This window comes from Papaver somniferum, chromosome 10 (assembly GCF_003573695.1).
Source record: "Papaver somniferum cultivar HN1 chromosome 10, ASM357369v1, whole genome shotgun sequence".
NCBI classification, from domain to species: Eukaryota; Viridiplantae; Streptophyta; class Magnoliopsida; order Ranunculales; family Papaveraceae; genus Papaver; species Papaver somniferum.
The window spans coordinates 67453726-67475045 of record NC_039367.1 but is presented as its reverse complement, the minus strand read 5'-3'; the positions used below and the strand labels follow the sequence as shown (position 1 = coordinate 67475045).

At 36.3% G+C, this 21320-nt stretch overlaps 1 protein-coding gene across 1 annotated transcript; it reads left to right on the top strand.

The window, feature by feature from the left end:
- Positions 1-6362: 6362 nt before the first annotated feature.
- Positions 6363-13904, top strand: LOC113318351 (two pore calcium channel protein 1A-like). The gene is made up of 23 exons (XM_026566500.1): positions 6363-6594; positions 6753-6896; positions 6985-7092; positions 7213-7308; positions 7532-7662; positions 7861-7921; positions 8109-8275; positions 8581-8686; positions 8855-8932; positions 9449-9510; positions 9665-9740; positions 9963-10028; positions 10152-10295; positions 10741-10798; positions 10908-11015; positions 11127-11187; positions 11880-12048; positions 12222-12286; positions 12530-12620; positions 12874-12960; positions 13158-13235; positions 13466-13494; positions 13586-13904. The coding sequence occupies exons 1-23, from the start codon at positions 6460-6462 to the stop codon at positions 13746-13748; spliced, it is 2283 nt and encodes a 760-aa protein (XP_026422285.1). The 5' UTR covers positions 6363-6459; the 3' UTR covers positions 13749-13904.
- The last annotated feature ends 7416 nt before the right edge of the window (positions 13905-21320 follow it).

The window sequence follows — 21320 nt, the reverse complement described above, 5'->3', positions numbered from 1 at the left end:
TGGAAGATACGTCAGATGAAGAAAACCACGAGGCCAAAGGTTGTATTAGATTTTTATTGAAGTCATTATTTAAGTTCTTATTATTGTCTAAGTTTATATCTTCTAAAAGAAGTGGCAGTAATAATAACTACTCCCTCAGTTTCAAAATAATAGGATGGTTTCATGTGTAAATATTATTTTGAAACGAAGGGTGTAATAAAAATATTTAGACATTAAGTTAGACTTCCATTTTATATTAAACGATACTCATTACATTTAGACTTGCATATATAGTAACTTGATTTCATAACAACAACAATAACATCAAACTACATCAAATCCCGCGACATTAACTTTATAAAGTTCATAGCTTTCATTCGTTTTCTTCAATAAACTGGGCTTCGACCATGGTATTTATAAAAACAGATAAACAACAAGTTAGTTAATATGATTTTAATTAAACTATGATGTAGTTGATCAATGGGACAAAGGTATTAAGATACTCACCGGTTCTTTGTTGGACAATCCAGAATTATCACAGTGAACCATCCACAAAACTTTTATATAACGTTTGACATCCTTACTGATGAATGAAAATATTGGTTTTAGGCTCTTGTTGTTTCTTAAATATTCATTTAGCAATGCCACAAACCTTTGCAACACTCTTTCCCATAAATAATCACTCGTCATATTTCTCGCCACAGTATGTAGCCAACATCGAATAAGAGTAACATCTTCTTCCATAGTAAAGACAGGGAGAGCCCTTCGGGTGCAGTACAAATGTGATTGAGATGGACCATCTTTAAGAATGTTGAAATAACCTTCATGAAGAAAAGGTTTGCCGTGAGTTTCCTGCCATTCATCTAGAGCTATTTGGACCACTTCAGCTTCAGTTACACCGTTAAATTTTTCTAGATCAAGTTCCCTTACCGTAGCAAGAAATGGCGTGATTGCATGATTAATTTCTTGAAAACGAGCATACAATTTGGTTTCTTGTGTTCCCCGTTTCTGAAACGCATATTGTGAAAATGTTCTACCAAAAAGACGTGTGCGACATGGCTTGATCAGTAATAACATTTCATTGAGTATGAAAAACATAAGCTTTACAAATATCTAAATCTTCTTTTTGAATATATTTATGACCACGAACTTTGGCAGACATCTTTTTGAGATTTTCTTGTATAGAATCTTGAGAATGAAAGATTCGTTCTGAGAAGGTGTGGTTTTGGAGTTGAAATCGTTTGAATTTATAGGTAGCGGGATAAGAGTCATTGGACGAGACTAGCCGTTTCCGGTTCAACCAAGACCGATCATCTTAGATAACGACTTTATTATAACGGTTATATTTTCCATATATAAATCATAAATTTCAACTAATATTTTCCAAATACAACCACAAACATTCTCAAACAAAAACGTTCTCAACCAACACCATGTTTTCCAAAAGCGAAGAAAAACAAATATTATATGTGGAAACAAAAGAAGTTTGTCCATTATGTTTCATGGACGAACATAGTATGATGCAATGCCGTTGGATGTATTATAAGTGTCCACAAGTAGGTTGTTCAACTAACAAAATGGTTATTGAATCACAACTAGAAAATCTCAGGTATTTGCAATGTCAGATCCTAACTGTCGTGAAGAACCACAAATGTTAGTTGATGTTATAAAGGAGCAAGAAGACGAAAAGCAACATCATGTAAAAAGTATAAACTTAAAGCCAGGTTGAAGAAGCCACAACACGACCATGACACATATGGGAAACATTTTTGGAAATGTCCATCGTGTTTTAAGTTTGAGTGGACTGATCAAGTATATAAAATGATTTCACTATCGTTATATTATCCAGTGTTTGATTAATGAAATGTATTTATATTTGCGCCATCAGTGTACTAGCATAACTAATTTAAACATTTATTATGTTAAATAAAAGTACAATAAATTAAATAAAATTCATTACTACTGAATCATAAAAGCAAGGTAATACACATCCTCATTCGTGGAGCGGCTGACATACTGGCTGGTGGAGCATCTAGAAGGCAGAAGGGGTTGAACTTGTGAAGATCTCTAAGGATGTTGAAACAAGCTAAAATCTGAAAAGCTCTCCCGTTAGTTTGCTGAAATATCACTGTAATTCTTTGGATCACTTCAGCTTCAGTTTCACGGTTAAACATATTTCGGTTAATTTGCATTAGCATACCAAGAAATTGGTTGACAACATGACTTACTGATTGAAAACGAGCAGAAAATCCATTAGCATCACAGTTTCTCATGTTCCTCGTTTCTGCAGCGAACGCTGCAAAAATTTGATGCCAAAAGTAGATTGCGCAAAATTCTTAACACCGTGGATATTATGTCTTATTTGAAAGACCTAATTTGTGAAAATTGTTAAATCTTCTTCCGGAGTAAACTTAGGATCACGAACTCTCATCGATATTTTTTTAATTTTTATTTGGACAAATTTTGAGATTGAAAGATGAAGATTGAAGTGAAATTATAAGAAATTATAGGTGGAGAAGGCGTGGTTTTGGAGTTGAAATTGATTGTATTTATAGGTAAAGGAATTAGAGCCTTTAGATTGGACAAGCCGTTATCGTCCCAATCAAGTATGTTTAGCTCAATATGGGACGACGCTCGTCTCAGAGTGATATGAGGCTCGTCTTAGTTGAGGCTAGTCGTCCCATTTGATGTGCTTGGCTCAGGTTGAGACGGTCGGCTCAACTTGAGTCTCGATGGACAAACCCTTTTATTTAAAGGTTTTTCAATCAGTTTTGAGTATTTGCCAGTCTCATTCTGGGGTGAAAATGGGCAAACATCCCATTGTACTTTCCCTAACGGGACCGTCATAACGTATTTGGGTGCTCAAGGCGAATTTAAAATATGGGGCTCTAGGCAGACGCCTATACTTCATATAAAATAGTCTTATAGCCTAATGACTTGATACTCCTCATTGTTTTCCAAAAGAGACATAATTATCCTCTTCCCTTTATGACTCAACTATTTACTTGGCCGTTTTATTGAGAAAACTTAGTCCGTATTTTTCCCTGGTATAAAAAGTTTGGATAACATTTTGCAGTTAAAGAAATATTTAGCTCATGTACAACTCTAATAATGTCATAGGTTCCTTTGCACTTAATCTTTACATGAAAAACTTATGACATGATAGACTGGACTTTCCTCAACCAAGCACTTTACGGAATTGGCGCAACTGATGCAACCCATAACCTCTTTATAAGCACGCTAAAACCCCTTTTACAATCCTTTTTAATGGTCTTCCTTAAGCTTTTTTTCACGGGTGAAAAATGATCTCGTCATGGATGTGTTATTTCACCTGTTTATTTATGCATTGCTTTCACACTTTATCTGAATTCGTTAACAAAATGGAAGATGGTTTAAGTGGCTAGGGCACCAAATGTAAGTGATCACATTATGTTTGTTGATGATGTAATGCTCGCTGAAACCATCAACACCGACACAATTTCATCAGTTACACAATAGTGGTACAATGTTAACATGCAGTTGGCGAAGTATAACAAATCACTTATGTAGTAAAATCGCGGTGGATGAAAACAACAAGAGGTAATTGTAGAATGATTAAAGAAGGCAGGTGGGGTTATAATATTACGAAGAAATATAATTTACAATTATAAATTCCTCATTGAATAATTTGATGACAAACTGGCAGGTTGGAAAAAAACCTCGGCAATCTCTAAAACCATTTTTAACAAGCTTACACAAATCATAAGAGATTTTTAATGGGTTAAGATACAACACAGGAATATACATTATCTCAAGTGAAAATAATTCCATCTTTCAAAAAAAGGTGGGCTAAGAATCAGGTCATTGACAGATCTTAATCAAACTTTGATGCTGAAAATCACATGAAGATTTATAACTGATAAAACTCTCTGTGCAGAATTATTTACCTAAGAGAAGGTTCTTGTTGGAGAGCAAAGAAACTTCAAAAGTATTTCCACGTTTGGTCAGCCATGCTTGAAAACAGAAACAAATTGGAAGGGGCTATATCATTCGCTAATTGGTAATGAAAGACTTCCTGGTCACTATATCTCTGTTTACTTGCTATATAATAGGGTTTTACTTTAGAGTCGAGTCAAAAAATTTCCAACAACACCCTTGCATTTCTTCTTGATAATGCAAGTTTCATTTTTTAATATACTAATGACAATTAATATATAAAAACTTTTATCAAGGGTATAAATAAAAAAAAATCATACCTCTTTGCGTTCCTTAATATGTGTGGGAAGCCCTATTGCAACAAGTAAATAAGGACGAATGGAGTATATATATCCGTCAAATCCATGAAATCCAACAATATCAAACTTCACTCTCATAAGACATGACCACACCAATTACTAGGGGTTAGCCAACTAATGGTTCCTAAAATATTGAATCAGTTTATCAAAGTTTCGACCATTATACTGTCAATCAAATTTTTTCGATCTACCTCAACAAATTAATAACCAAATGATAGATTTATGTATTGTACGAAGGTATAGATTATCTTCTCTTTCACTACATTATTGCTTAAGAAATGTGGTTTGCCTCTCCATTTGGTCCAATTAAGGCTACAAGTGGAACTTCATATGACCCTCGGTGGCATGGTTAAACAATGGGTACTAAATCAAGACAATAAGTACTTTTTCTCAATGGTGTTCCAATACGATGGAATATATATTTGAAGACTATGAGATACAATGGTCTTTGGAGATAAATAGGTCAATTTCCGGAGAGTTTTAATTATGCAAAAAAGGTTGACGATGTGACATAACTCACTGCCTCCCTCAAGTGTAGCCTATGACTCGTAGATTAGTTGGATGTTTCATCCACCACATACAATCAAAATCAATGTAGATGCATCTCTCCACAATCGTCAATATGATTGTGCTACTATTGCTAGAGACATTCTGAGAAAATACTATGATGCAATGTAAAGTCATAATAATCATAAAGATTTCGGAAGGAAAGACGAAGTCCACACACCCTATGGAGGATTTGAAAGATTATTAATAATGTAAAGCCTCTATTGTTAAGATATCATCACTAGCGTACAAGAGAGCTACTAATATTATAGCCCACGTTTGCAATTACTAACAATGTCCAAGATTGGTGGACATCTTTTCAAATGTCAAACTTCATTTCTTATGATGTGGGAGTACCTGAAGTTTAGAATTTGTTTTTTTGTTGAGTATTTTCTCTCCTTTATATCTACATATTGTAAAAAAAAAAAAAAAAAATTATTACTGCATAATGTTTTCGATAAAAATTATTTTGTCTTTAAAAATTCATAATTAATTCTACATTCATTTACACCTGTTAATTACTATTGGAAAAAATAATTATACGACAATCCTTTTTTTCATTTATAGATAATCATCATAATTAGATAAACCTAACTTTTACCAAATATGTCCTAAATAAATACAATACAACACTAGGAAAAAACTAGTACATCCCGTGTGTATAAAATTGCATCTATTTGAAGCTTGGAATTTAAGAGTAAATTGCACAAAAGTAGCGAGATTCAAAGAAAAAAAAAATAACTCTAAACAGATTGCCTTGGAAACAATTCTAACACTGCTTTAGGCTTTGTCTTACGGTTGTTCTACATTCAATTTTTATCGGCTGAACCGTTACAAAAGGGTGGACTAAAGCCCCACTTCCATCTAATGCAAGGATCAACTCTGAAACTCCATATGGTTTGGCGTTTCGAATTTTACTTTCGCGCCATTTGGTTTGGCGCCCCAAAAAATATCGCTACAAAAATGCAAACAAGCGCTTAACTGTTAGTCGTTATCATTGTTATATGGTAGATTGAATAACTGATTTCTCAATCTAATGGTATATAGCATTGAACGCCAAACGGTTCATCCCATCGGTATTATATATGACGCCTATTTATTAAATGATGAATAGTACGGCTGACCGCTAAATCAAGCTTACGTGACAGATGTTGAATCTTGAATTGTGAACGGCCATAAGAAGAAGTCTTGAAAAAAAAAATTCTTTTTATCTTTCTTTTTCTTTTCTTTTCTTTTTTGGCGTGAATTGTTCGTTATACACGAATGCGGGCCTTTTAAGATGGATGTTTTGTGATGGGCGGGTTTTATATCTTCCCAATCCATGAAGAATATTTGAAAAAAGAAAATGTAATTAAAAAAGAAATGGTCGCCGTCTTTCAAGCTTAACTACCCTAAAGTCCCGATACTCCTTGTCGTTAGACTCTCCTTTTTAACCAGTTCAATGTGTTAGTTTAGTTAATTTAGTTTTACTAGTTTAGTAGCACTCGGGCACTACCACGTTTTCGCTCATTAACAAATTAATTATTAATTATTAATTATTATCCTTAATCTGGAATGAACTCATTAATTTCATTTATAGGGATTGGAGTTTCTGTTTTTTCTCGTTAGTTTCAGTAACTGCTTAGGCTTTTCCGTTTCTGATCAGAAAAGTTCATTCATTATGTCCAAACAACCGTTGCTATCTGGAGGAGAATCCAGTGGCCTAAATAAGAGGCATCCATTACCATTTGGAAGAAGATTTGATGCAATCAAATATGGAGATACTTATCAAAAAGCTGCTGCGCTTGTGGATCTGGTATGAACTTCTTCTTCATGTCTCTAGATTTGTTTGCTAAATCACTGAATTTCTATCTCCAGTTATTGATTTAGTCTTGAATTTGGGATAGTTGACATTGTTTCCGTTTTCCTTTTTTTCAATTATGATTTCTGATGATTAATTGTAATTTTTGTTGGGCTGAAGATGGAATTGGTTTACCTGAGCAAATTCTTGATTCTGAAGGTTACGAGAAAGCAGCGAAAATATATTTCATTTTTATTTGGTTTAATATCCTATGGTCCCTTAATCTATTCGCCTTGTTAGCACTCAATTTTCTCGAGGTAATTCATGGAGATTTTGATGAATTCTATCTGTATCGACAATTATGGAGATGGCTGTAATTTCTATTTTGTTATTTCACTTTTGCAGAAGCCTTTATGGTGTGGACGCTATTCTACACACCCTTGTGAGGACAGAGAGTACTTTTTCCTTGGCCAGTTGCCGTATCTAACTGTTGCTGAGTCTATCACCTATGAGGTCAAGTAGTTATAATGCTTGATTTTTTTGATCATATGAAAAATCATTAGATTTTCCATCAACAAGTTTCGCTAGACAATTTTAGTGTTGCCTAATATAATATAATCCATTGCTCTGCAGGGCATAACTCTCGCCATACTCATTGTGCACAGTTTGTTCCCGTTGGTGTATGAAGGACAGAATATTTATTGGAGGAACCCTGTGAACAAGTTGAAGGTACGAGATCTATGTAATTACTTTATCCCTTCAATTTTATTTATTCAATCTGGGACATATACTTTTTGATGCCAATGTAATCTCACTTGATGTGTTATTTATACTCTTGTGTGGAGCATCTTAAGTGTCATTTCTTATGTCGCTGACTGCTTGGTTGAACATTTTTGTATGAGCAACTTCAATTGTGTTTAGTCATGCATTTTTTCTTTTGTTGCTTCTGCAGGTTGTTTTCCTGTTATTTTTAGCTGCTGATTTAATGGTTTATATTCTCTTTCTGTCGCCGCTCCCTGTTAATAATCTACCTTTGAGGATTGCTCCATATATTCGTGTCTTCTTTGTTATTTTGAACAGTAGGTATGATATCAACTGCTCTAATCCTTACTTTGCAAATTATTTGATGTATCACTCGAGTTTATAATTTTACCAGGGGTATTTAGTTCATGTGAGTTGTAAATGGTGGTGATTTTACCACTGATGTAGTATGACATTCATATGACTAAAACTTGTTACGGGGTATTCTCTGATTATTTTTTTTTTTATTTTGGATTTTAGGGACTTACGAGCATGTTTCGTCACCTTGTGGGGAATGTTGGGCACATACCTCAACGTTATGGTAAGTCTCCGTTTCCTTGTTAACTGAAGTTATATTTTTTCACCTTTTGAGATATTTTAATGGAAACCTTCTGTGATTTTCGTTGCAGGGAATTTAGTTTATACTGTCTGCATTTCGTTCTGATTAAGCATCTTTAAATATTTCACAATATTTTCTTATCCACTTTCTTGGTGCTTCTGACTTGCAGGCTCTTTCCCTCGTGTTTCTTCTGTTCGCTAGTTGGTTAGCGTATGTCATATTTGAAGATACACAACAGGGAAAGACTACGTTTTATTCATTCGGTATTACAATGTATCAAATGTTTGTTCTGTTTACCACATCAAATAACCCGGATGTTTGGATACCTGCATACAAGTAAGTGGTGCTGGGATATTTTCACTAACGAATGGTAGTGTTCCTCCTGAAGCTTATCCCACTGGCTACTTCACAAGCTATGACTGAATAGCCAACTTATTTTCCAGTCTATTTTGTCTATTTGTCTTAGAAAAAAATCAGAATAAGCTTTTTGTTCCTGGTTATTCCTAATTCTTCACACTGTTCGAGTCTTAGGGTTGACTTGTTCATATAGTCTTATTTTTTTAGTTCATTCATCTTTAGTTATATTTATAAGTACTTGTGCGCCTTATCCAAATTTAGTAATCTGAATTTTTTTTCTTCAGGGAATCTCGGTGGTATTCTTTGTTTTTCGTTCTCTATGTCTTACTGGGAGTTTACTTTGTCACAAACCTGATTCTTGCTGTTGTGTACGATAGCTTCAAAGCACAGGTGCGTGCTGTGCATCACATTTTTAGACGCAGGCAATTTGCTGTTCAGAATTGAAATGAGAGCTGTATTCTCCTCTAGTCCTCCGTGATATCAAGGCTACACCTTGTTTGGGTAAAACTGTTTGCTAGATCACCAATTTGGTTTGATACGTCCTTTTTCTTGCTCCAGCTCGCGAAACAAATTGCCGAGAGAGATAGCTCGAGGAAAAGGGTGTTGAAGAAAGCCTTCACTCTTATGGATAAAGATGTAAGTTTTCATGTTACTCTTGAGATATTGATGCCGGATATGATAATGGTCAACAGTAGTTGTTTTACATACTGTTAGAATTGAACTAGCTGTACTATGGTCTAGTCTGTGCAATTTGATAAGATTTTTGGAGTGCATTTTGAGAGGCTCATTTGAAGTGGTTAGAGTTCATTGAAAACCTAACTCGTGTAATGAACTCATTAATCTTAAGTAGCTTACCCAGCTTGCCGTGTCAAAACAAAAAATCTTAAGTAGCTTAAGCTATTTTTATATAAAAAATAAATATTCTTTTTCTACAAGGGTATATCTTTTGAAATAGAGTACTAAGAGGATGTTGCCATATAAATAGAAATCTGAGACTAGTCATCCTAATCTTTTAAGACAACCGAAAGTTTTGAAATGTGATTTTAATGTTTTGACCTTTTTACTTGTGGAAGTATTTCGTCATTTTTGAGAAGGGCATACTGCATCTTATGAGAACTTTTACAAGTAGCTATGTTTTATACGCATGAGCAGAAGGACAACGCTCTTCACGAAGAGCAATGCTATCATCTGTTCAAGGAACTTAACAAATATAGGTAACTCTCTTTCAGTCATCTTCATGTGAAGTGTGACAGCTTCACTTGCCATAATTTATATCCTCTGAAAGCAGCGCATGCATACTGTTAGTATTAAAGAACACAATATTTTATGTTAACAAACTTACTATCCACATGTTCATAATCTTTCTAGATCTTTGCCGAAAATCTCTGAGGAAGAATTCGGGCTCATTTTTCATGAATTAGATGATGGTACTCGTAACTTTAAGGTAATTATTTTTTGATTTAGTTGTTTGGTTTATATGCTGAGTGAATGGTCAGACGCTTTCTTACCTGAATATGCACAACATTCTCCATGAAGGACCCAGCCTGTTACCAACTATCTTCATGAGGATATATTACAGTTTGTCTCAAGTTAATAGACTAGTAAAGTCTATGATTGATTATTTATCACAAAACACTGATTAGTTTCCCGATTTTTTCACTTGCAGATTGAATTGGAAGAATTTTACGACCTCACTAATGCGATTGCAATAAGATTCAAAAAGGAGGAAATTGTAAGTGGATTTGTGCATTTTTATGAGTAATGAGTTACTTTAAGCTACTGGCTAGACTTTGCTGTATGCGTACATTTTGTTATCCAAAATCTTGATGCATAGTGCTTTTATATCTCTCTGCAGCCATCTTGGTTTGATTACTATCCAAGCTTCTATGATTCTTTTCTCTGCAAGAAATTGAAATGTTTCGTGAAGAGCCCCACATTTGGATATATAATAGTTTTCTTTCTGGTGTTGAATCTGATCGCTGTAGTTACTGAAACCACGGTATGACTGAAACTTTACAGGTGCTCCTTTGCCTGACTGCATCTATTGTTTCTAAATACTCTCACAATACTAGATTTTTGTTAATATGTTCGCCCCATGCTCAAAATCCACTTGTTCTGATGCTAACCCTGAAGGACTTAGTTTCAAGACGCATGAGTCGCATTATGAGTGAGTATTATTGAGTAATACAGGGAACAATATAAGAATTTTAGTACCATAATGCATGAGTTCTGGGGAAAAGACCAGAAAACCAAGTTGTTCTCTGGCTCGGAAAGGGTTGAGAAAAGCTATTGTTGAGATTTTCACACCTTCTGCGTAATTGAGTAATTGATCACAAACAGATACGTAAAAGTGCAGTTGTTACTTATACAAGCATGAGCAATCCTCGTGCTTTTGCTATCTGCAGCTTTCTTCTTTGCTAATATATTATGTATTTCGGGTACAGCTTGATTTACAAAACAGTGGAGCTCAGAAAGTTTGGCAGCAGCTTGAGTTCATATTCGGTAAGGTGTTGAATGTTGATGAGCTATGCTCTCGCAACTAATTCTGTATGGATAAATTCTTGCTTTTGGCCTGTCCATTGTTTTTAGTCATGTCTGTTCTATTCTACAGGATGGGTTTATGTCCTGGAAATGGCTTTAAAAGTATTTTCATATGGTTTTGAGAATTACTGGACGGAAGGACAAAATCGTTTTGATTTTGTTGTTACGTGGATAATTGGTGAGCTCAAACTACTTCATTTGGTTCTTACTTGCGGGACAGTATTATGTCTTAATGTATTGCGATGCAGATCAATCAAGTTATCAATACACCTAAATATGATTTTTGCAGTTATTGGTGAAACAGCAACCTTTGCCTTCCCTGACGTTGGTTTCCTTTCTAATGGTGAATGGTAGGATTTGAGTTTTTTTGATTATGTATCTCATTCTTATGGTTCTTAGCTTGTTCTATTTTGTATCACATATTGATACTTTTGTCCGTGATGATTCCTTACGGGTCTAATATTTCTGGATAAATTTCTCTATATCGGACAAATTATTTGATTTTGAGTTTTTTATTTCTTGAAGAAACTTATAGCATGCCTAAATGTTGTGTCTATATACTTTTGTCATGTATATAATCATGCAAGTTAAGTGACTTGCTTTTCTGTTAGACACAAGCTTGAAAACTCAGTCCCATCGCGGAACTTCAGAGCAGGAAAAGTTGATCTGTGTCCCAATGTACTTTTAGAATACTAGCTAAGGAGCTTCTAGTGCTTATATGATTCTATGCCAGCTTAAGATTGCTGCAATCCACGAAAGTAATAAGGAAGGCTGTACGAGGTTGTTGTGTTTGATTGCTTGGTTGGAAGCAGAAATCAATGGATGCATGGGAAGCAGATGAAAGTTCTCCAACGTATCTCGGGTTCCAGTCTGAACCCAAGGATATAATAACAAAACCAACCCAAGACAAAAAAAAATCTCATGTCTACATAATTCATTAAGAACTGAGAGATTCAGTGGCTTGGCTCAACACATTATAATTGGGTTCTCAGACTGTAGTACACTTCTTGTTTACTTAATTATATTTTGCTATTGTTAACAGGATTCGGTACCTTCTGATTGCAAGAATGTTGCGGTTAATAAGGCTTCTAACACACGTCGAACGTTACAGAGCTTTCATTTCAACATTCTTAACCCTTATTCCTACTTTAATGCCCTATCTCGGAACGATCTTTTGCATCCTTTGCATGTACTGCACCCTCGGTTTACAGGTATAATCGGTAATACTGCATAATAGATTGTTGTCTTGTTGGCTCATCATATGTGTTACTCTTGGGGAGTTGACAAAAACGTCGTTTTAATTTTGACAAAAACCTGGATTCATCCCAATGATTCTAACTGATTGGACATTTTGTTAAAATGTTATGTGGCTTCTAAATTGTAGCTCTTCGGCGGGATCGTTAACTACGGAAATCCGAAGTTGGAAACATCAGAACTTTACAGTAATGAGTATCCTTTATTTTATGAGGCTCTCTTCAGTACATTTAGTATGCATTAGCCGCATGACGATTTTTCTGCATTTAAAAAGGTGCATTATCCTAGATCGCAAACTTTAGCCAAGGGATTGTATACGCCACAGCATCTTATGCATCATTTGCGACCAATATGCTGTGATTGTTAACTGTTTTATATGATTTAATACTTGTTGTAAAAAAAATCTGTGCCAAAAATCAGTTTCCTTGACAGGATCAGCTATCTTCTGTTCAATTTCAATGATTACCCTAGCGGAATGGTGACACTTTTCAACTTGCTCGTCATGGGAAATTGGCAAGTGTGGATGCAGGTACTCTGTCCTTTTACATGGTATTGTTGCCGGTGTTTTTATTGATATTATCGGTTGGCTATATTTTTCTGTCATTTTACTTCGTATAGTTGTCGGTGTTATTGTTAATATTATTGGTTGGTATATTGTTCCGAGTATTATAATGAGTGGCAAAATCATAGTGGATGGAAAATTGGATGTCAGCGTGCCAGTTACTTCGTCTTATTTCAGATAACGGATGTGAGCTTGCTAATTACTTGATGACTTGTTCCAGGGATACAAGGAATTGACAGGAACATCATGGTCACTTTTATACTTCATCAGCTTTTACCTAGTAACCGTCTTGCTTCTTTTGAATTTGGTGAGTTTCATCCGTCCTTTATTAAATTGATTCATAGATGTAGGAACCAGTCTTTTGCTTGAGCAGAAATAGATGCAAACTTGAAATGCGCATAGGGAAGTACTATAAAATTAGAGATCGGTAGGGTTAGTAAAATGATAATTTCATCAAATTCGTAGATAAAATTCCAGTACTGAGTTATCAATTGTTTTTTCCAGGTCGTTGCATTCGTCTTGGAGGCTTTCTTTGCCGAAGGAGATATGGAGAAGTCAGCTGTCTCTGAAGGAGAAGGCCAGGTCTGTACCCTCCTAATTGCTCTTCATTACCGTAATTTAAGAAACGCGTGAAATAGCAAGAATGTAATTTGTATGAAGTTGTGCAAAATCCATCAGAAAATGGCATCCCTTTATTTGATTGTTATCAAATATCTGTAATCGTTACATTAGACAGATACTAGCTTTCCCTAATTTTTCATAGTTTAATCTTTCGCAAACTAATACATATGTACATTTACATCCTCATCCAGGAACCAGGCGGAGGAAGACGAGCTATTGGGTATGAACTCTCTCTATCTCAGATATAAAGTACTAGTAAGTCCATTTTGGTTTATCAATGATTTGAACAAAAAATTTCATCAATACTGCAGTTCAAAAACAAGGAGTCAAAGAGTGGATGCTCTTCTCCATAGCATTTTAAGCGCAGAGATTGAATCCGAAAACAAGATTGCAGAAGCTAAAGAGATTGAATCCAAAAAAAAGATGGCGGAAGCTCAAACATCCATAGCGGAAACTGAAGCATCCATCCCTTAAGTTTACTATTCGCTTTGTATTCAAATAACAAACAACTGAATCGTTATGAATTTAATTACTACTGAAATTGTGGTACAATTGGGAAAGTGAAAACTGTAAATTTTGAAAATCTGTCATTGAATAGAAAGTAAACAAACACCTGAGTTTGCATTTGAAGACAACGAAAAGAGCAGATGCATTTACAAAATGAAAAACGAGTATGACTTCGCCAACTCGTTTGATTAGGGACTTTGACCATTGTAAACACCCATAAATTATCATAGGGTAATGTGGAGACTAATCCCAATACACAATACAACCCTTTCTCTTTCTTCTAAGGTATTCTACTAGTTCTATCCTCTTGGGAAACCTCCTTTTATAGGGAAAGTTGGCTTAGTGTTGACCTCAAGTGAACAACCTCCTTACAATATGAGTTTTATTATACAACAGCATCTCCTTGCTATCGGCACACCCATGCTGTGTCATCGGCAATAGTGACCCCGACATTATTAGAGGCAACACTGGGTCACACTCGGGGTTTCCATCACTGTCGTTGGGCTTGGTCAAATTCCCATGTTTACATTAGCCCCCTAACTGTGTTGTCGAGGCTTACAGACTTGGCAATCAGTCATAGCTTGTATTCGGAATGCGTCTTCTGGTTGTCCCCCGTTAGTCATGACTCCGGGTCTCTCCTCTTGCCTTCCTCGGAGCCCCTGTTGGTCATGATTGCGGATCTTCTTTTCTTGGAGCGTCGTCTTCCTGATTTCTTTGTTAGTAGCATCGGGTATACATCAACCGAAGCCCCCTGTCGATCGTGACCCCAGACTTTGCATTTGCATTGATTGGCTGAAGTTTCGGCGGATGAATCTGTTAGAGCATAGCTCGGTCGACCTCGCATGCATTGCTATCTCAAGCATGTTTGTCAATGTTAGTGATCAAAACTATAAGTCTTGATTTCTAGCCTACATAGCCAAGTCTCGGACTAGGATAGAAAAGTGTAGTTGAGCGCAAGGACTTCATGGCGATTCATCATACAACGACGAAGATCTATACAAGGAACCGTGGAACTTCATCAACAAAAAGGTATATGGAGACTTGAACTTATCTATCACTCAAAAGTCTATCTATTCTACCTAATACTTCTTATGAGACAAAAGTCGTATGCTATATAGACTAAACCATACACATTTGACATTTCGAGCTGAGCATTCATTGCTTATCTTTTATCTCGAAATCATGTGTTGGTAAAGCGTTTCGCTTTGATCAAGTTTATATTCACCTAGTGACGAAAGTCATGAAAAGTTTCAATCACTTTGAGAATTGCTCTGACGTGAATCGGTATGTGAATAACGGCTACATAGCGTCCTCTGAGAATGTCTCAATGATTGAAATGAGAGTTTAGATTACATAACCATGTATTCCTTGAATAGAAGTTTTCGAACTTTGTTGATCAAGAGAAATCGGGAGGATTGTGGAATTGTCTTTCCAAGTCCGCGAACCCAGTCCGCAGACTCAGTCCACGAACCCAGTCCGCAGACTCAGTCCACGAACTGTCGGAACTTCTCGACCGAGAATTTCTGCTGGATTTTCCAAAACTCGTTTGTGTACTAAGTCCGCGAACTGGCGGAAGTTCTCTTTCCGAGAATTTCTGCTGAGTTTGGAAAACTCAACCGATTAACTTAAGTCCGCAAACTTGTTTGTGAACTTAAGAGGTTATGATCTAAAGATGTGCTCTGAACATAAAACATTAAATTACTAAGGAATGCTTTATGCAAACCGTGGCTATAATGTTCATGAGCCGATTCAATCGAATCGAATCATCTTTGTTTCAACTGTGTCTTGTGTAGTTACATAAGATCTCATAGCAATTGAACAACTCTTTAACTAGTTCATTTGAGTCAATTGAACTAGTTATGGTGAAGAAGAACAAGGTTAATATGAAATGCTCATATGGTTAACCATTTGGGTTACTATGTTGAACCAACATACACGTACACGTTTGGGCATGGTTTTCACGAACCCAGTAAACGTTTACCAAAGTGTGTGTGACAAGCTAAGTTTTCGATCTAACGGTTGAGAAATATTAGCTTGAATCTAAATCAGGTTTTCATCTAACGGTGAATATGGATTGCTTTGTACTTAAGGCAAAACCCTGATTTGAAGGCTATATAAAGGAGACATCTAGCATTGTGCAAAACTAACCCCAACACGTCTGTGTGCTACTAGTGCGCCCGCTAGAGTCGATCTCCATTAACCTTTGATTTTCTTCTCTAAAATCAGGTTAACGACTTAAAGACTTCATTGGGATTGTGAAGCCAGACCGATACTACTTTTATCGTAGTTGTGTGATATGATCTTGCATCTTCTATCGTACGAGTACAATCTATTGATTGTCTTGAGATCATGAGAGTTCTCCGATATGCAAGATAAAGAAGTCACAAACATCTTCGTCTCACTGTTTGTGATTTCTCGACAATCCGCTTGTGTAGTCAGGAAGGATTGTAGAGAGGTGATTGATTAATCTAGGCTGTTCTTCGGGAATATAAGACCGGATTATCAATTGGTTCTTGTTCACCTTGATTTTATATCTTAAGACGGAACAAAACCTAGGGTTTATCTGTGGGAGACAGATTTATCCTTTGATAGACTTTTCTGTGTGAGACAGATCTGTTTATTATCAAGTCTGTTATTTTGGGTTGCAGCAACTCTTGGTTGTGGGTGAGATCAGCTAAGGGAATCAAGTGTGTAGTATCCTGTTGGGATCAGAGGCGTAGGAGTACAACTGTACCTTGGATCGGTGGGAGACTGATTGGGGTTCAACTATAGTCCAGTCCGAAGTTAGCTTGGAGTAGGCTAGTGTCTGTAGCGGCTTAATACAGTGTGTATTCAATCTTGACTAGGTCCCGGGGTTTTTCTGTATTTGCGGTTTCCTCGTTAACAAAATTTCTGGTGTCCGTGTTATTTCTTTTCCGCATTATATTTTATATAATTGAAATAATACAGGTTGTGCGTTCGTGATCATCAATTGGAAATCCAACCTTTGGTTGTTGATTGATATTGATTGATCCTTGGACATTGGTCTTTGGTACCGTCCAAGTTGTTCCTTGTATTTGATAAAGACTCGTTATTGTTTTTAGCTTGAGTAAAAATCAAATCAAGAGAGAGATATTAACTCCTTGAGATACTTTTTTCTAGATTGAGTCTGACTGTCTAGTTGATTCTCTAGTAAAGTTTTTCGGAGTTAGTCCATACATATTTCTAATCAAATTATTAGGTGGTTTTGTTAGACCCCCGCTTTTTCAATTGGTATCAGAGCAGGAAAACACTTTAAAGACCTCAAAAGTATGTGTTTGTATCTATCTGACTAGATGGACTATAAAGTCTCAATTGACGCTTCACCAGGTTTAGAAAACAACCGCAAGAAGAAGTCTGACAAACTGGTATGTCTTCAAAAAGGGTTGGATGAACAAATTCGGATCAACCATGATCTTGTTGCAGTAATTGCAATTCTTAAGGATTTGATATCTGGAAATACTCCCTTTAAGAAGTTGAGAAAACTCAGTTGTTCCTCTTTCCAGAAAAGTCATAGGTCAGATAGTAATCAACGACAGGATGTTGAGAAAACTGATATGACAAGGAACCATTCAGATAATCTTCAAAGCATAGGCTCATGTTGTGATCCATCCAATCATATACAGCAAGCGTGTATGTCCTTTCAAAAGAGTCTTAACGTTGCAAGTAATCTTTGTAAGAAAGCTAAACAACTGTTTGATTCTCTTAAGGTCCATACAACACTACCAGGAAACTCTAAATCGAGAAGTACTAGTAGTATGGGTACCTTTGCTTTAATATCTACATCTCCCTTTCAATGGTTTCTTGATAGTAGATGTAGTCGACATATGACAGGTGATCTCACTTGGTTTGTTTCTTCTGTTGACTATGAAGGAGGTCCTGTAACGTTCGGAGATGGAAGTTGTTGCTACATCAGCAAAAAGGGAACGATCAAGCTACCCGGTGTTCCAGAAATTCACGATGTGGTATATGTTAAAGGTATGACCGCTAATCTCCTTTATATTAGGCAAATTTGCGACAAGGGCCATCGAGTTGTCTTCAATACGAATGGATGTGACATTGTTGACAAATCCGGAAAAGCGATTTTTCAAGGAACTCGTGGTAAAAACAACTGTTATCTTCTTGATACTCAGTTCAGAAACCGCTGCAATTTGACTAAGGTGGAATCTACACATTTTTGGCATGAGCGTTTTGGTCACATCAATTATTGCCTTCTAACTAAGATCATTAACAAAGAACTTGTTAGAGGCATTCCCAATATCAATGCAAAGATTGAAGGTGTATGTGGTGCCTGTCAAAAGGGTAAGCAAACGAAAGTTCACCACAAACCATCACGAGATATTCTCACTAAAGCTCCACTTGATTTAATTCATATGGATCTCTTCGGACCAATTCAACAACCCACTGTTGTCGGTAAGAAGTATGCTTTAGTTATGGTAGATGATTACACCAGATTTACTTGGGTTGCATTCCTATCTCATAAGAATGAAACCCTTGGTGAATTCAAGATTATTGTTAAAAGGATCCAGAACGAACAAGGTCGCAAACTAAAGAAAATTAGAAGTGATTGTGGCATTGAATTCAAAGACACCAAGGTATTTGAGTTTTGTGATGAACTGGGAATCATTCAACAATACTCACCACCAATTACTCCTCAAGCTATTTGATAGACACATTTTTGTGTCTACATTGTCTTTAATTTTCTGTATTGTTGGTACTCCATTTTGTACTTATTATGGTGTTTTTTATGTTTGTGTAGGTATTTTTGGAGAAATACACTTGTGTGGAAAAAGTTTCTCAAAAAGTGCTCTTTGGAACCCGGGAGGAGTTTTGCTATTCGGACTCTCAGTTTGGATAAGGGGCACCTCAATTACTAAGGGGAAACTTCTTGGCTATTCGCACCCCACAGCTGGTTAGCGGGAAGCCCCTTCTTCTTCACGGTTATACAGATTTTGGCGGGAAATATGGTTTTGAAAATGCAGTTAACTCGTTATTCCCTGTGTCGATTTTTGACGAGTTCTGTTGAGAATTTTTAGGAGGAATGGGTTGGAATAATCCTGTTTAGTCAAAACAGGATTTGTATGAGGCTTAGAAACGTGAAAAAAAGGGACTGTGTACGTGGAGTTTGCAAAACAGAGGAGGAAGATTCTCGGGATTATGTTGATGCTGATATGGAAAGATTGCATGCGTTTTGAACGTATTGACCCATTCCTTGATGATCTGGGAGCATGTTTGGAGCGTGTAGACACTGATTGACAGCGTAAGAAGGCAAGAAAGGAAAGAATATATCCCGAGTTTATTCTTATTTACTGCCGAATGATGGAAAGATTTTTGGAAGTAATGAGGCGATATTCTTGTACCTGTTGAGTATAAATTGGAGGCTTAGACTCAGAGAGAGGGGATGGAGAGTTAGGGGAAGAAAAGATAGGAGTTTGATCGAGTTGCAGAGTTGAATCTGCTGCTGCAGAAACCCTAGAAGACGAAGAACATTGACCCACACAAGCAGTCGTTTATGCTACAGTGAATACGACAGTCGCAAGACAGTCTTATATGCTACAGTGGTAACGACCCACAGCCGAGGGTCGTAGTTCTCTGGTTTGTAACAAATATAATTGTTACAAACCCGGTTTTGAATTATTTCTCCCTTTTCATCATTTGTAAACACCCTTTGAGCAATAATAATGATTTTTGAGCGTGTTTCCAACAACATGATGAGCTAGACCCCATCACTGGGACAACGGAGGAAGCAACATTTCATGATTGTGGTAAATGAATTAATTCTTTTATTGACTTTTTGCATAGATTTAATTGCTTTATGATTTCTATTAATTATTTGTTATTTTGTTAGATGCCGCATGCTTAGTTTTACATATTTTAGATGCGTCATGCTTTTAACTTACAAATATATTTTACGAAATCTATTTTTGGCAAAGAACTAGAGTCACGACTTCTTTTGTTTGAGCTATACTGTCTAGAGTTAATGACTGAACCATAACAATATGAAAAGTAGTGGAATCCCGCGTCTCAGCGTCTCTTCATCTTGTGACATAATTTGTATATTTTTAGTGTTTTTCCTTTATTAATCCTAAAAACAATTTCAACAAGTCTGAGTGAACGAATCATCTTACTACAACTCAATTGAAAATCACATCAATTTTTGGCGCCGCCGACGCGGATTTGTTTATAAATTTGTTTTTAGTTTTTTTTTTATTTGTTCCTTTTTACGCTTTTTGGTATTTCTTGTTTGCTTTCATATTTGGAACCGAGCTAAAGAAAAGGGGAGAAAGTGTTGAAAACAAAAGCGAAGCCAAAGAAGAAAAGAAAGGAGGAATCCAAAAGGAGTGAAAAAGAAAATTTTTATATATAGATATTCTATTTTATTTTATTTTTTTTAGAAACTGTAATTAAGGTTCTTATTTTTGTAATATTTTATTTTTGGACATTTTTTTATTTTCGGACATTGAACTTTGGGACTTTATTTATTTTTTAAACCCTACGGAAGGGTAGTTTTAAATATAAACTGTTTGCAGAGAAGGACGACTATTACGATATCGTCTCGGACGCTCGGGTTCGTACACGACATTGGAGTTGTGGCCCGAGTCGACTTCAATGGTTCATCCCCGTCTGGAACGGGAGATAAGAATTCTAAACACCCGCGAATCCCCTGTCAGCGGGTTTACTGGATGATTTTGTATGCATATATGTTGAGGACATGAAATCGGATTTAATTTTCCAGTAAAGGGCAAGGCCTGGCCAAATCAAGATAAGGACTCGGATTTCATCACCGTTTCCTTCTTGCCCGTCTTAGGAACACGTAACCTACGTGAACCTAAGCTTAAAATACTGACTAGAACGAGACCGATAGGGTAACGAGCTTAATAGGAAAGTCATTCGAAAAATATTGGTTACTCTTTTAAGCATACTTCAAAGTTCATGATGGTTTCTGTGAGTTGAATGTGTGACTGCGCCGCCTTGTAATGCGGTGAGCCCTTGGGTATCAAAGTTCCACGCAGCTTCCCTCGCCTCTATTCAACTTACTTTGACTCGGATTGATTCCAGAGGGGTTTGCTTAAATTGTAACGAATTCCCTTTCGAAGGATTAGAAGCTGGTCTAGAAACAATCTAAGTGGAGCCATCATGCTTTTTGTTTGCTAGATAAATTAGGCTTGTTGTGGTCGAGTCAGCCTTCTTTGTGTTTGTTTAGAATTCCCTTGCAGTTAGGATGTCGAACTGGTATTATAATAGCCAATACAATGAGTATCCGACTGAGCAGTATGAACATTATTCCTTTTATGACCAAAGTGTGAATAGTGGTTGGGAACGCCATCCTTTTGAAGGATATGGGTCATACCATGGTAAGCCAAATTACTATCCACATGCATACCAGTCATGCGAGCAAGATTCTTATAATTCCTCTCCTCTAGATGAAGCACGTAAGATACTTAAGTCAACGCGTAAGTTACTTGAGTCGACACATAAGTTAGCGGACACAGATGACTTAGTTATGGACGAAAGAACTTT